Source organism: Lolium rigidum, chromosome 6, assembly GCF_022539505.1.
Source record: "Lolium rigidum isolate FL_2022 chromosome 6, APGP_CSIRO_Lrig_0.1, whole genome shotgun sequence".
NCBI classification, from domain to species: Eukaryota; Viridiplantae; Streptophyta; class Magnoliopsida; order Poales; family Poaceae; genus Lolium; species Lolium rigidum.
In genome coordinates this window covers 38,280,068-38,296,463 of record NC_061513.1, presented here as the reverse complement: position 1 = coordinate 38,296,463, position 16,396 = coordinate 38,280,068, and the positions used below count along the sequence as shown (strand labels likewise).

Sequence of the window (16,396 nt, the reverse complement as noted above, 5' to 3'; positions counted from 1 at the left end):
GCGATGTGAATAACTGGATAGCTAAAATAATTCATGGTTGCGGATAGCATGTATTCATAGATAGACTATCATACTAGTATAATATGCTCCGTATATTGCTGTGTCGGTTCCGAATTTGAATCCGTGTCCAAATAATACCGAGGTGTAGGATCCTACAATAGTCGCCCTTCTCGCGGATATCCATTGTACTACCCTCGATCTCTTCTCGCCCACCGACGGACCGACCAAACCGTGGAGAGGAAGAAAATTGCGGATAGCTCGGTAGTAACCCGGAGACGCCGGCGGCGATGGGAGACCACTACCAGACGCTGGGACTCCAGCGCGACGCCAGCAAGGCCGACATCAAGAACGCATACTTCCGGCTCGCCCACCGCTACCACCCCGACCACCATAACCACGCCGACGCCGCCGCCCGCGCGGAAGCCGCTCGCCGCTTCCGCCATGCCAAAGACGCCTACGACGTCCTCTCCGACTACCACCGACGTGCCGAGTACGACCACAACCTCCGTCGCTCCTCCTCCTCGTCTTCGAGTGGCTACAGGACCTCCTCTTCGGGCAAACAGGGGAACCGGCAAGGAGGTGCCTCCTCCTCGTCGTCGTCTTCTTCGACTTCGAGTCAGCACGGACACGGAGGTTCTCGGAGCAGGCCACGTCCACCTCGCCCGGGAGGAGGATCTGATCTCGAGAGCGTGATCGTCGGGTAACTAACTTCGTTTCTTTATCGTGCTCGTCCAACCTTGATGATATATTGCCCATCGATCGGATTGCAACGTACGAAAACTCATCCCTAACACTAATCCAGTCTTTGAATTCTCATGGCTTGTGGTGGTAACTCTGTACTGCAGTGCATATGCTGTTTTGATGGTGCTGGAAGGTCTCGCAGAAGCCGCAAGAGACTGGGAGAACATGAAACGAGATGTGGAAAAAATGAAACGACAAATCGAAAAGATGAAGATAGGATTTCAAATGAGGAAGCAACGATGGGAAAACATGAAGCAAGAATGGGAAAAGAAGAATCCCTGGGTAAGTTATTGGCACTCTTTCCGAAATAAATTACATATTATGTCCAATTTACATATGTTGTCTTACTATAGTATACAGTTCGCCTTGGTTTGATCAATTTACTTCGTGTTCTTCTAAACGAATTTAACTAATACATACGGGGTATCGATCAATTCATACTCACACTTGCCATGTTAGTTTTGTTTGAGGGACCATCTCATGGTAGCATCTGTTTTTGTGCATCATGGGATCATCTCTGAATTTGGTGGGATGGCGTCGAGCAGCGCATAAACGTTTTAATTGGAGTGATATTGTACCAATAATGTGATGAACTCTCGTGCATTGTGTTCTATGCAGAAATCATGGATGGAGTCGCGAGAGAAGGAGAAAAAGAAGAACTGGTGGACGGACATCTTTAGGTCTTGACTGCAAGCATGCAGCTATGCAGTTTATAGTGAGACGATAATTTAACATGTCTTTCGTCATTCCTCTTCTATTGATGGCAAATGTAGACATGCAAAGTTTATGTTTGTTACACCAGTCAGTGAGACTTGCTCACTATTCATGGCGCACTACTATATGCCTTAGCACTCCTGTGTGTCGGGCTTGTCGGCAGCAGGGAATACTCAAGCACGACGTATTTTATCCGTTGGCCTTGTTAGCCGCCGGGAATGCTCATCCGTTTGCCAAAATACTTTTGCACGCGACTACAATTTGTGCCATCCAAAAAAAAGCACCGGCTAATGAGCTTTTTTGTAGTGATTCCTCCAAAGGCGGGCCTTTCCTCCAGTGGAGGTTGGTTGGGCCACATCCCCGAGCTCAAGGGCGGCACAAAGTGTGGTGCCCAGAACGGCGGAACCAAGGTGGGATGGACCATGGGCGGCATGTTTGTATGCATTGTTGAAGGTTGGCGCTTCACCTTAGAAAGGGGTGGACCTCTGGAAGGCAACATTTTCCACACAGAGTTGGTTGTAATGGTGTTGACAAAGCCGCTAACGGCGGCGACATGGTTGACGTCCCAATTCATGCGACAAGCTAGGTTGTTGGGGGGCGGCATGGCTGAGATTTTGGCTCTTCCGACCGACGGGGCCACTCCAAGTAGGATTTAGATAACCTTTTCTTGAGGGTAAGTCCAATGTCTTCGGTTTGGAGAGTTCCAGGTCTTGTGGCATGTCAAGGCTCAGCAAAGCGGGGGGTGCGGCGTATCCTGGGGTGTTGGTTACTTGGTTTCTATCTGTAGGTACCACTTCTTCGAGCGAGGCGGTGTTGAGATTGTTGACGACGACACCCTCAACGCTTCCTCTAGTCTTGATGTCATTAGCCCAGTAGTATTTAGAGCGTCAGATGTATCGCTCTTCTTTCTTGGTCAGGTGAGGTTTGCTTTGCTTTGCGAGGCATTGACCTCTCCGGGACCGACTTGCTTAGGAGGCGGATCCATCTTACCTTGGTGTTGGTGAATAGCTCCAATGTCCCGATGTTGTTCTCACATACCGCCACTTTTGTTGTTGAACAACAGATGATGAGGAGGTGCCTCGAGTAGCGTAGTAAACGAGACGGTAGTAATTAGTGAGGTGGTGTATGCCGGCTTCATGAGCAAAGTTTGTCGTACAGTAACAATGATTGACACGACGAGTATTTGAATAGGTTCAGTTGCCTCGTGGGAGCACGAGTTAGTCCTATGTTAGGAGAGCATCGTAAGAGAAGGTTGTTTGAGCGAAACTTGGATCATCGTGAACTACCCAAGAGTGACTATAATTGTTCCTCTCGCCGACGTTGGCCCGAGTTGTCGTCGACACCACGGGTGAAGTCCAATAGTAGAACTCCCCGTTGTGAACTTGGAGCTCTAGCCCTCTTCCCTTTAGTTTATTAGAGCAAGTACAATAAGACTTAGTCAGCAGGCTATAAGGATTTAAATATAATATATGTGTTTAGTTGGAGGAGAGAGAAGAAGAGAGAGAAGAAGAGAGAAGGTGGGTGGGCTCTAATGCAATAGCCAGCTTACAGCACGTGCTCCTAGGCACTTTGTAAGACTAAATAGTGGGCCATGTATTGATAAAGTAGTGCATTCTTAGAGCCAACTATTGTACATGCTAGCTATATGTTGGCTATAAATGACGTGGCATATTGCTTATAGCCATCAGTTGGCTATACTATTGAACTTGCTCTTATAAAGTGAGAGTGAGTGATACATGCTCCCTAATGGGTCCATTTATAGGTTGGAGGGGCTTGCACAAAAACCAAGGATGCCCTCCCACCTAACATGTCAGGGGTAGTTCGGATCTTATCTTGCTAAATGACCAAAAATGCCCTTCACGCTGATAGGTAGGAGGGGCGCCACGATAAAGTTTGGTCCACTAGTCCATATTGGATTGGGGAGGGGGTGTGGTGCATAGTCTATTGCAACTAGATTCCCTAATACCTCGCATTAATGGGTTTATTACTCTTAGCTTGACCTGTGACTACACATTGGATCTTTGACTTTATTGACCACGCCATGACCGGGGTACTTGTTGATGAGTCTTGGCTGGACTTTACTTGACTTTTATCCATTGGAAGGGTGATATCCATTCTTACAACAATATGTAATTTTTTTTTAAGATGAACAATATGTAATTTTAGAGAAACAAATCTGCAATCACACTTTTTTATCCCCTTTCTGTAGAAAAAAGGGCCTAGTTAAGAAAACCCTAAAAAAAATTAAAGACATGATTGAATCGGGAGGCATGATTGAATCGAGACATGATCGATATAATCTGTCTCACAGGATGAAGTGAACAAAGACAAGTGTTTTCTGAATTCGGTCGCCTCCTTTTATTCTGGTACATCGAAGGGAAAATACCATCCCATGAACACTCATGAAAACTGCTACGACGCACAAATGGAAACCTAGCAGAGGACTGCCAAGTGGTAAACTGAACCTGACGAAACGCCATCACTACAACCAAATCTGATCACGGCCGCGGTATGGCCACAGCTTCCATGAACTCGTGGTCGGCGACGAGCCTCTCCATGGCTTCGGGCAACAAGGACACCTCCAGTGATATGCTCCCTTCCCGCTCCGGCCCCTCGAACACCGACTTTGCCGTCCGTCTTGTCTGCAGGGCCGGAACACAGGCCTACCGGCTTTCCCCACCCGAAGTCGTTCCCGAACACGTCGAACCGCGGCGAGCTCGTGATCAGCAGTGCACCCCTGCTGCGGGACGAAGATGCCGGGGAAGAGAAGCAGGGCTCCCGGGCCCAGCGATCCAGCCATTCCCGCACCTTTACCTCGTCGAACGACCCCAGGGCACGGTTCAGCTGCCAGGCCGTCCAGCCCAGCCCCTTGTCTAGGGCCTCGCCGACGGTGCAGCTCGGTGTCATGCTGAGCGTGATTGCGTTTCCCACGTAGCCCGCTGGGATGACGCGCATGCGCCACCGGCACCCAGTGAGCTGCAGGCTGCAGGACGTCTCCTGTCCAGGCGGGAGGCCTCGGGCCCGGGAGACTGCACGCCACAGGTGGTTCATCGACATGCCGATGAAGAGGCCGTCGTCGAGCTCGGTGACCTGCGCACACAGCACGGGGAGAGACGAATCGATGGCCGCGTCCGCGTTACACACCCCGTCATGGTCAAAAATGCCTGGACCACCGAGCCGACGATGTCCGCCACGGCCACGCCGGGCGCCACCGCGTGGACTAGCTCGGCGCCTTCCCCAGTGGGGCGCAGAGGGATGGTGATCGTGCCGTCGCCGTGCTCCTCGACGGCCAGACGGCCAGCGAAGTGGTAGTAGCGGCCGGGGCGCGAGAGAAGGAGGACGCGAGGGCGTCGACTAGGTTGACCTCACCGCCGGCTGGAGGCCAGGGCAGGAGTATCCCCTTCTGGATGTACTTAATGATGAGGCACAGAGGCAGTAGAGGTCCCACGGTGTCAGCTGAATGTCCTCCGACGACGGCAAAGGCATGGCACCGTACGTCGGCCGGACCATGCGCCGGGACACGGTCCGGACGGTGTAAGCCGTGCTCGCTACCATGTCGTCGCTCGGTACAGGAATGCTGGCTGCAATCTGCTTTCCTGAACTTGGTGTAATCAGCGGCCTTGCTTGCTACAACATGCCAGCTCGCTAACGCCCGCTTCCATCAATTATATGTTGATGCACACCACATAGAAAACTTCCAAAAGAGATACTGTATATACTAAAGAAGAGATTAGTCATCCTATCAAGGAAAAATGATGATAAGGTAAGATAAGAAGCTCCGCATGGATGGCTCCCTGCCCCACGATTCGTGCTAATCCATGGCGTGTGGCCTCCAACAACCGCTCAAACGCCCTCACATTATCCCCTCCCGGTTCCTAACCTTAGGACACTAGCGATCGAGCACGTGCAGTGTCTTATACAACTACCAAATTATAGATGACCATGGACACTAGTGACCACGTGCACATGCACGTCTTATACAACTACCAAAATTAGATGAAAATATAACACACCTCCGTCACAAATATAAGGCACACTTAATTTTGCACGGTATTTAACGTATATGACATTGACCGCTAATATATACCGAATTATATGGACTAAGAATGTATAAATGGCATCGTTGCATTTTTCCTGCAAAATTGTTAGTAGTTATGTAGCCCTAGGCTTTACAATATCTCCTGCGCGGAAGTCCTCTTTGAGCTTGTTACCATGTTGCGCTCAACAACCGCCCTGGGTCTCTTTGAAGTTGGCGGTACCACATACCAGAAATGACCAACTTCCTTCGCTTCGCCGGACGCTCAATGTGCGTGCAAGACATACATATAAATACAAGAACTTCGATTGGACCCCTATGCTTCATTTGTTCAGATTTCTCCAAACAAAACACAACTGCATTGCGATTAGGTTATATTTCTTAAAAGCGTAGTTTATTCTGCAAGATGCATTTCAAAAAATGAAATGCATACTTATTGTTGTGTATATCCAACAAGCAACGAAGACCCTTTGAGTATGTTCTGCCACATTTGGTTTAGCTTGTCAATATTCAAAATATCAGAACATGCAGGTTAATTTGTGCGACCATCTTGACCATTTCATACAGCTAAAGCATTCACATTGCAGGCATCAAACAAATATACACATATGTTATACATTTAACATGTTGCATACAGAATGTACGCAAAGGTGCAAAATGGGATACTGCTTGCAATTATAATATCATGATGAACATGTATATACAATATCAAGTGAACAAAAACATACTATCACACACTATAGATAGAGACTTGTCAAAAGTCTGCACTACTGTGGTTGATATAAGTTAACTAACATATGCAAGCTCAATCAAGACTATCAAGCTAAGGACCTAGATGGTATATTATCGTACATCGAGTTGGAGCAAATACTAAAAGGAAATAGCATCTTAAATTTCAAAAACTATAACAATGAGAAGCCACAAAAGGCTTATAACTGTATCTGGAAAAATATTAAACAAAATGTAACTTCGAAAACAATAAGTAGTTGGTAGTACCTCTTTTGCGAATAAAATGGTTGGTAGTACCTAATTTCATAGTTCTATCCTACCAATCAGCTAAATTTATCCATTGTTTCAATTTATGCAAGTACTACATACATATAGTTCAGATTCCCGAGTTCAGTAATGTTTTACAACACACAATGGAAATAAGGAGGAATAGAGAACAATGAACAATGTACATGCACTCCAAAGAGGGAAAAATGCGTATATACAGTAGATACTTGACAAAAATATCCAAATAGTAAGTTTTTTAGTTTACAAATCTCATAAGTTCCTCACTAAACATTAGCAGTAAGCATGTCATATTCTCTTCCTTGTCCCATAAACTTCGATCCACAAATGCCATATAACTATTACGGAAATACATTAACAATTCATAGTAAGAAATCTTACCACCGCACCACCACCACCACAATGGAACCTCCAAGATCGCCAACACATGAGAAGAAACCTAATGGTGTGCAACATGAAGCTACATCAAGAAACAAGTTGGTGTGAAGTGCAAATCAAGATAAACCCCATTAGATGGTGCTCTCCCCTTCTACCGCCGCCACCACAATGGCACATACAAGAACCTCAAGCTCCAAGAAGAAGTCCTCCAATTCATATGATTGTCGCCATCAAGATTGACAATGGCGCAATCAAATTAGACTACATCAAGAAAAGTCATGCATGCCCAATATGCACCGACCAAGTACATAATCGATGGGATTGCCCTAATCGCATATGCTCAAAGTGCAACGATAAAGGTCATTATTCTTGGGATTTCCCCCATCGAGTATGCTACAAACGCAACAACAAAGGTCATTCTACATTGGAGTGCCTAAATCCTATTTGCGCCAAGTGTTCCTGCAATGGTCATGAGTCACGAAAATGTCCCAATCTTCTATGTGGCACGTGCAATAGCAAATATCACATAACATCGGAGTACATATGGACCCAAGGCCAAGTCAAGGGTAAAGTTGATTAGAACCTAGCTCTCAATGAAACTATGACAAACATCACATAGTGTCAATTTGGGAGGCGATGTAGTTGACAATGGTGAACATTGGATTTTTTCCTTCACTAATAGAGGCGCATGGAGATGAGAAAATCGAGCCTACTCCTATATGCTTCAATTATGAGATGGTACCAAAAGCCCATGTCATCATGATAGCCACTTAGCGCACTTGAGTGAGAGTGATGATGAGTTGAGTGACTCCCACCACATATGTGAGATTGAGTGCTTCCATTTTGGAGGACATGAGCGATACACCGAGTGAGTTGAGAGAGATAATTGATAGGTCCATGGAAGCCATTTCCATTCTAACAACTTAAACTCTACATATATTGTGTTTTCTCATGTTGTACTAGGTTTCATGGATGATGAAGTGCCGGTGATGGAGAAGTTCTACATAGTGGATGAAGATGACCCCGCACCATGGATACATGAGGATGAGCATGTCGGCCACATGGAGGCTACCACTACCGCACCACATACATCACATGAGTGGGAATAAAAAGGTAATAATATAGGTTTTGATGATGCCATGATCCCACTAGTGGACATGAAGACTGACGAATGCATGGATGATAATGATGATGCAATTGCTATGTCATATGCTTCTTTCACATTCCCATGTGATACTTGTGATACCAACATTATTGTTCATCATGTGAAATTAGTTGCTTATGAGTAATGATAATGACATGCTACGAGTGTTTCACTTTCTCTCATATTGCTTGCAATATGTTGAATTATTGCTCTTTCCAGTGTATTGCTTGCAATACTGATAAAGATAGTATTTGTGTTGTGACAACCTTGTCGAACGATTGCTCTTTTTTGAAAAAGGGAATATCTTAATATCGATAGATACCAATTACACCCGGTCTCTACAACAACGCAATACTATAATGAACAATTGTTCTTTCCAATGCTTGCTTTGCAATAACTTGTTAATGAGATATCCCCCATTGTTTTCTCAACTAATGTAGACTTTACATTAACCCATGTTGATCATGTTCCCATGTTTACCCCGCCTATTCACCATGTGTATTACAATAACTAACGCTAATGGTGGAATGCACAAGAAATGGGACATCATGATGGATGATGTGTTCCTATACCATGCACACACACGTTTTTTGCTTTGCTTATTGTGTGTGTAGGTATGCGAACAATAATGTCAACTTCGATTGAGAACGAGTTGACAAAACGAGCTCTTGAGAGCATAACACAAGTGGGTTCAAGTTCAAAGTCGACTCTAATACCTTTCTCATCCTTTGCATTGCACATGTCGAACAATTTCTTTCTTGGTTCCTTTGCAAGCATGTTGATGATTTTCTTGACATTTGTGATAATCATGTTCCCCTGGTCTTGAATATAGTTGCTTTGTATATTGCAAAAAACACGATGAATGATTTATCTTTCCCATGCTTTGTTTTCAATCATAACGCAATATTGGATATGCATTGTCACAAGTGCTATCAAATTATTACCGTTGGTGTTTCCTCAAACAAGTTGAACGATTTCTCTTTCATTTGATTTGTTGGCAAACATGGTTGTGAAAATGTTAATTTTTGGTAAATGTCGGGGGATGGCCCCCATTATGCCAAAGATAGGGGAACATCTACGTGTTGGGTCGGCTGTGACACTGTCATGGTCGGCTGCGCCATCGCCTTGGCTGGTTGTGCATTGTACGACTGTGCCATCGCCTTGGCTGCTGAGCCATCGCTTATCCGGCTGAGGCATCGTCTGGCTGGCTGTGGCATCCCCATGGCCGGCTGGAGCTTGAAGTTCTTTCACCTCCAATACTCTCACACACACCCAAAACCTGAAAAATATACCTGTAAGACCTAGCGTAGACCACGGTCTTGAACTTTTGTCTTTTCGTGTTTGGGGGTTTGAGAAACGTCTTGTGCTTCTTTGAATAAACCTACACACTTATAAGATTGTGAAATTATTTTCATGTTATCAAGAAACACACAAAACACGTGGAGTAGATATCTTGCCCTTTGACCTAGTTATGAGTAAAAATTAGAAACTTGGAATGCATAAGATATACTGAAAACCCTTTCATAAAATGAGCAACCATCTACAGAGTTCTATGACTTTTAGGGAAAATGCGCTAGGTCGTGATCGACCTTTGGTATGGCATAATTTGCTGGAACAAGCACATATTGCGCACATCCGTGGACCTTGGGACGTGTAGCGATGTTGGCTTACGAGTTTTTCTTTCCTAGGTACGGAGAATCCACTTTTTATTTTTTGGCACTGAAACATTTTTTGTGAAACAACCACAATAAGAGCAATATGCAACTGTATGAAACCTACACAAAAGTAGAGGACCACTTCTATAATACGGATCACATACCTTCTGATGCCGTTGGCTTTTTAGGAACTCATGGTATTTTTGTGGTATCCTACCAATTTATTTGGAAGTGTGTAAAATTTAAACTAAGCGTCATCTTTCGCTTGTTCCAGATTTTTTCGGAAAAAACATTTTTCGGACTACAACATGTTGTTTTATCGGAGGTACAATGTTGGTTTCGCGTGATTCCATCATGTGTGCGCCGCAATGTGTTCATGCAAAAGGTCATTTTAGGCGGGTCCCAATTTGAGGATAACTCACTCAAGAAAAATCACAAAAATGTAAAAATTTCATGAAGCAACATTTTATGTGACCTATTTGTGACAAAAGAAGTACAGACTTGAAGTATTACAGATATTCTTGAAAACCCTTCACAAAATGAGCTACCACCTACATTGTTCTATGGTTTTAGGGAAAATGAGCTACGTCATGACCTTAGGTATGGTATAGTATGCCGAAACGAGCCCATATTACACACGTGTGTGGGTGTTAGGACGGGATGCAATGCTGGCCTTATGAGTTTTCCTTTTCTAGCTACGAAAACCCTATTTTTCATTTTCTAGGTGTCAAAACTTTTTTTGTGAAATAGTTGCAAGAAGCACAACCTATAATCTATGAAACCTATGCACAAAAAATAGAAGACCACTTCTATAATACGACTAATATACCTAATGGTGTTGGATTTCTAGGAACTTATCATATTTTCTACGGTTTTTTTAAAGGAATACGGTAGGGGAAGCCTCTACAGTGATTTAATTTTAAATAACAAGAATCCAAATTCGCGTCCCTGAGGACCTGAAACTCGGTGGCTGGGTTGTACATCCACTTCCCTAACCTTCCTGCCGATTTCGCTAGAATGGGCAAACTTAATGTCATTATTCGCTTGCTCTATTCGAAAAAAACATATCTAGATCCACAACATGCTACTTTATAAGTGGTATGATACTGTTTTCGAACGGCTTTGCATGAGTGGGAGGTAGAATAGTTATCGAAATCTAATGTCTTATCCTAGTGTTGACACTAGGCAAAGATAGTCTTTGTCAAGTGATTCCACACTAGGTAAAAATTATCTTTGCCGAGTGTCAAGGTTTGACGCTAGGTACTTTATTGTGTATGGCGCACGCATTTGCCCAGTGTCGAGATTTTGAGACTCTGTACAAATAGTAAAGACAATATTCGGCGAGTATTTTTCTTTGTTGAGCGTTTTTTTTTTGAGGTATCAACTGTTTGGTGAATTACCGACACCCACATTCACTTTCCTTGTTTTCTCTTTGTTGTTCTCTTTCTCATATCTCCGTCAACGATTCTGTCTGGCATTGGTCATGCATGTGGAGGGAGTGGAAGCCTGCAAGAGGACAGTGATGAGAGATACTGGAGATGATCGAAAGTGGTTAATTTGGAAGAAACACAAATTGTTGGCTCTTGTTTGGGTGTGCTGTTGGAATTAGCCACGGCGCCTTCACGCGTTTCTTCTACAGCCGCAGATAACTTCCGTATCGTTCTCCTGCTCCGAGACCCACCCTCAAAAACAATTTAATCGTTCCCGTTAACAAGGCCCTACTCTCTGAACCGTCACAAAACCTTGGCCCCGATCTTGGACTTGGAGTGGGGGAAACGCCGGTTCGCCACCTCACCGGCGATGGGCAAGTCCGAGTCCGACCACTACAAGACGCTGGGGCTCCGGCGAGACGCCAGCAAGGCCCAGGTCAAGGCCGCCTTCTCCCGCCTCGCCCTCCTCCACCACCCCGACCGCCACGCCCGCGCCGACGCCGCCACCCGCGCCGAAGCCACCCGCCGCTTCCGCCTGGCCTACGACGCCTACCACGTCCTCTACGACGACACCCGCCGCGCCGAGTACGACCTCCGCACCGCCCCCTCCCCCTCCTCGGCTTGGAGTCGCTTCGGGTACGGCGGCGGCAAGTCCCGCTCCTCCTCCTCCTCGGCCTCGACCTCGAGTGGCGATAGGTATGGCGGGACCTCCTCCTCCTCGTCCTCCCCGGATCCGGGTCGCCACAGGTACCGCCACGGCGGCTACCAGGACTGGCCTTCCGCGACGCAGAGGGGAAACGAAAGTCTGGGCGTTTGGATGAGGGCGAATTGGTGGCCCTTGCTCTACTGGTAAGCGAAATTCTGGGTGCTAAATTTGCCTCAAAGCCTCGTTTCTTGCCCAACCCATACGATACCAATTCTACTTCTGCTGATATATCGTTTCGTGTCTGAAATACGATTCTCCGCGGTGATAACTCTGTTAATTATGCAGTGCACTGAGGGCCGTAGAACTTGTGGTAGATGGCTGCAGGAAGTATAATACCTGGGTAAGTAAGCAGCACCTCAACCTCTAATATGGTTTATGGGATTTGACCTCCCATCCCTGCTCTTGTAATTTCGTTTGGCCAGTATGCATGTTTCGATCAATTCGAGCTCCCATCCTATGTCTTCTGTCAAATGCAGTATGCTTAGTTCCCATTGTAGTTTGTTTAATTGTTAATGGAGTGGCTTAATTCCCATGGCGCGAGTATATGCCCTATTGCCATGTGGATATATGGCAGCTGAGCAAACTGGCGTTTTGTTATAAGTTTTAACTCAAGGAGAGTTGATTAGAAACTGTACAAGATGTGGTACTCAAGCTGATAAAAAGGCTTTTCAGGGGAATTTGTCTATTTCACCATTGCCACTTCTCGTTCTTGAGGCAATTATTCACTTAGTGAACTGGAAGAATTGTGTAAGCAAGCTAAAACATATCAGCACAATGGCCTATCCGGTTATTTAAAAATGCAGCCGCCAACATGCTGAAATTCCACTGACCAACGGATAAATGCAACATTATAATTCCATTGAAATAAGCAAGCTAAAACATATCAGCTCAATGGCATATTCGGTTATTTTAAAATGCAGCTGCCCATGCTGAAATTCCCTGACCAACGGATAAATGCCATTAAAGTTATATCGCGCCATTGCTGAAGTGTTATGTTAGTGTTTGCTATTTGGCACGATACTGAAATTAAAGTCAATGCATGAACTCGGCATGTGTTTTTTTTACTTGCAGAAATCATCAAGGAAGGAGTCGATAGAGAAGGAAGCAGCAAAGTCAAAAGAGAAGATGGGCGATGAGCCGTTGGAAGAGGAAGAGTATGTAGTAGTCTAGCTTCACATGCCTGTGCAAAGTGTGAGAGAGCAATGTTCAAGGTTGTTACTCTTGCCGTTCTCTGAAACCCTGTGACACATGCCATGAGAGATGGAATCTATTGTAAGTCATGACTAACTAGATTCCGCTGGGGAAAACGTATTTTCTGTCTCAAAAGATCAGGGAATGTTAGCTAAAGGAGTAGTACTATGCTATGCTCTGCCACGGGGAATAGTCCTTGTTTGGATTTCGTCGCCTTCTAAGCAATTTAAGATTTCTGTTACGAGCTCAGAAAGTAATGTATGTCATGGATGTGACTCCCTCACTTTGGTCTTAACGTATATTGTATAGTAAAAAATTTGTTGCTTGTAGGAGGTTAGTTGTTTTGGGTTTTTGGTGTTAAATAAGTATTATTGACATGTTATAAGGTTTAATAGCATGGCTATGCAAAGTGTGAGAGAGCAATGCACTAGGTGTAATAGTCCAGTTTCACATATCTTTTGCCATTCTCTGAAACCTTGTGACATAGCATGAGAGATATAGTCTCTTGTAATTTCTGACTAACTGTATTTCCTGTTAAAAGACTGGCTGTCATGTTTTCCCATTTAGCCTCAAATGTGTCTCTCTTTTCTTCGGGTTTTGTTCCGCTGCTTTTGGCTTTTTTTTTTTTGTTGCTTCTCATTTGGTTTCGTAAACTGACGTTGTAACTTAGTTTTTATTGCAATGGTTCAGGCAGGCCATGTGCCAGCCGTATATTCGTAAATAAAAAAAAAATCCTCCGAGACCTTGTGAGTTGTGACACATGAGAGATGATATTGTCTCCTGTAATTTCTGACTAACTATATTCCACCGGGGAGAACATACTGCCGGAGTGCCGGTGTCAAAATGTTTTGGAAATTAAGAACAAGCAAGTGCGTGTGGGTAGGGCGCCTTCTCAGCCTATCCACGATAGCGAGCTGCCATGCACCGGTTGGGTCCCACCAAGAGTTGGAGCCGCCTCCAGTTAGCACCGCCCCTCCGTACTACTTCCCCTCTCGCGTCACGCGACCTCCCCCTTTCTTCGATTCTCCAGCCCGGCGGCGCCTCCTCGCGTCTCCAGCCCGTGCCTTCTCTTCTCCCCTTTGGCCCTTTCCCACAAGCAATCCTCGTCACTCGGATCCGTCGCCGGAAGAGGAGGAGTCCTTGCGGCCGTCGTCCTCGGTGATGAAGGCGCCCATGTCCTTGCGGCGGCGATGCGGTGGGGCGAGTTCCCGTTGATGAGATGGTGTGGTGCGAAGGGGGTGGCGCGACGACGGTGGGGAAGCAGCGGTGGTGCAGCTAGGCGGGTTGCTGGTGGGGCGGCCAGGGAGGCGGCTGGGTGGTGAAACCTAGCAGGGAGGCATGGGGCTTGTCCCTAAGCATCAGCCTCTGCTGGTTGCCTCCCCGCTGCCGCCAAACAATCCACCACCGCGGAGGAAGAGAGAGTGTGTGCTTTCCTCCCTCGTTTTTTTATGCATATTCTCTATTCTTGTTTCTCATCCGTGCGTAGGTGGATCAGATGCTGCGCGTGGTAGTCTCGGTTGAGGCTTCACATGCAACGTGCACCTGGTCCGCAACATCATTTACGGTGGCAGCTTTAGAATTTGATCATGACTGTCCGGGATTTTCCAATTCACGATGATCTGCATTTCTTAGTTTTGATCCGTTCAAGTTGGCTCAGGAGAGTGTGAAATTTATGCTGGTAATTTGTACATTGGTCACAGATTTGATGTCATTGATGTTATAGTTTTTACATATTTGGGGATAGGTTGCTTCTCCAGACATGGTAGTTTGATTTCTGCATCATCACTTGGTATTGCCAAGCCAGCCTCTAAGGTTGCCAAGAAAGAAAGCAGTGCTGATGATGACAGTTCTGAAGAAAGCTCCGGTAGTGATGAGGAAAATGACCAATCAGTATCAGTGAAAAAATCCGCTCAGAATGAAGTATGATTCGAGTATATTTATGTTGTTCTAAGCTTTCTCTCCTTTGATAGATATTTGACTTCATTCTTAATTTTATGTGTTGCAGCCAAAAGCTCCTGCCAGCAGTAGTCAAGCTACTACTGTGTCAAAGACTGTTTTTGTTGGGAATTTGTCATACAATGTGGACAAGGAACAAGTGTAAGTTCGTGAGATGTCATTTTTTGCACTTTTCTGAAAGATGTTGTTCTTGACCTCTTTTGTTCCACACCCCGTAGGAAGCAATTTTTTAAGGAGGCAGGTGAAATTATTGATATTCGTGTTGCGGCCTTTGAATATGGGAAATCCAAGGGCTTCGCGCATGTTGAATTTGCTACAACTGAAGCTGCTCAGAAGGTACTTACTACATTTCTTGGTCATCTATAGACCAGCTGATCTGTGGAGCAAGCATTTAACTGCCATATTTGGTTACCATGTTCTGAACCTGATAGGCATGCAAATTAAATGGCCATGGTTTGATGGGGCGGTCTGTCAGGCTTAATTTTGCTCAAGAGCGAGGCGCGTTTACTCCTGGCAGCGGGTGATTTTTTATCCCACTGTCTGTGTGATTATCTTCCTGAAAATTGCTTGGATAAGATAATCATTGTTGAGCCTAATTTTTCAATGTTCAGGAGGGACAACAATTCTTTCAAGAACCCTGGTCAAAGCTCTAACAGTACTGCCTTTATTATAGGGTTTGATTCTTCTCTTGGGGAGGATCAGGTGATTAGAAGCGCTAAGCATTTTTTTTCTTGGTACTTAAGTGATAAGCTTATAAATGTTGGATTTCCGCAGACATTAGTTTAGGTTAGATAACGTGTATTTCATCTTATATTCCCTATTTCAAAATCGTTGTTTTACTTATGATGATTACCACATATCTAAATTTTAGTTGTTGATCCATATTTTCGTAGTTGAGACCAATTCATCAAACCCTCTGAGTAAGAAGTTAAGAAATACTCTTTGTGTTAATATTACTCCCGAAAATAATCATGTGCTATCAAAATGGTCATCGTCAAAATACTCTATGTTATTTTTCTCTATCTAGACTTGATCACTCATAATGTCTTGTTTTCCATTTCCTTCCTATATGAATATGCATACAAGGGTACCTCATACAAAGAAAGTTAATTATATTTTCTATTTCGTTGTGAGAGGGATGAAGTTACGTAGTTTTACTGTTAAATAGTAGCTCGCGCTGCCTCTTGTTATGATGTGTTGTAGGTTAGAAGAGTGTAATTTATTTTAAGCTAAGTTCGGGGTGAACCATATTTAAATTTCAGGTTTACAAATCACAACTATAGTTTGTAGTCTACGAAGTTGTGGAGAGATGGGCAAGAAAAAATTGCATATCACTCTAAACTTATAGGAATGCTGATGACCGTCGGTCACAATTAGGGCCATTTATTTTTGTCCGAATTTTCATGTGTAACCTGATATATATTATTGAGG

At 44.8% G+C, this 16,396-nt stretch overlaps 3 protein-coding genes and 1 pseudogene across 3 annotated transcripts; 3 read left to right on the top strand and 1 right to left on the bottom strand.

Annotated features, from left to right (window-relative positions):
• Positions 1–287: 287 nt before the first annotated feature.
• On the top strand, positions 288–1,428 carry LOC124662487 (chaperone protein dnaJ 72-like). The gene is made up of 3 exons (XM_047200319.1): positions 288–700; positions 846–1,023; positions 1,360–1,428. Exons 1-3 carry the CDS (start codon positions 288–290, stop codon positions 1,426–1,428), a joined length of 660 nt encoding a protein of 219 aa, XP_047056275.1.
• A 2,460-nt stretch (positions 1,429–3,888) lies between these two features.
• Positions 3,889–5,149, bottom strand: LOC124662486 (annotated as a pseudogene).
• A 6,333-nt stretch (positions 5,150–11,482) lies between these two features.
• LOC124662485 (uncharacterized J domain-containing protein C63.13-like) lies at positions 11,483–13,292 on the top strand. The gene is made up of 3 exons (XM_047200318.1): positions 11,483–11,961; positions 12,104–12,158; positions 12,890–13,292. Exons 1-3 carry the CDS (start codon positions 11,483–11,485, stop codon positions 12,986–12,988), a joined length of 633 nt encoding a protein of 210 aa, XP_047056274.1. The 3' UTR covers positions 12,989–13,292.
• Positions 13,079–16,179, top strand: LOC124662484 (nucleolin 2-like). Its single transcript, XM_047200316.1, has 7 exons — positions 13,079–13,090; positions 14,313–14,430; positions 14,754–14,929; positions 15,015–15,106; positions 15,184–15,301; positions 15,397–15,485; positions 15,577–16,179. The coding sequence occupies exons 1-7, from the start codon at positions 13,079–13,081 to the stop codon at positions 15,749–15,751; spliced, it is 780 nt and encodes a 259-aa protein (XP_047056272.1). The 3' UTR covers positions 15,752–16,179.
• The last annotated feature ends 217 nt before the right edge of the window (positions 16,180–16,396 follow it).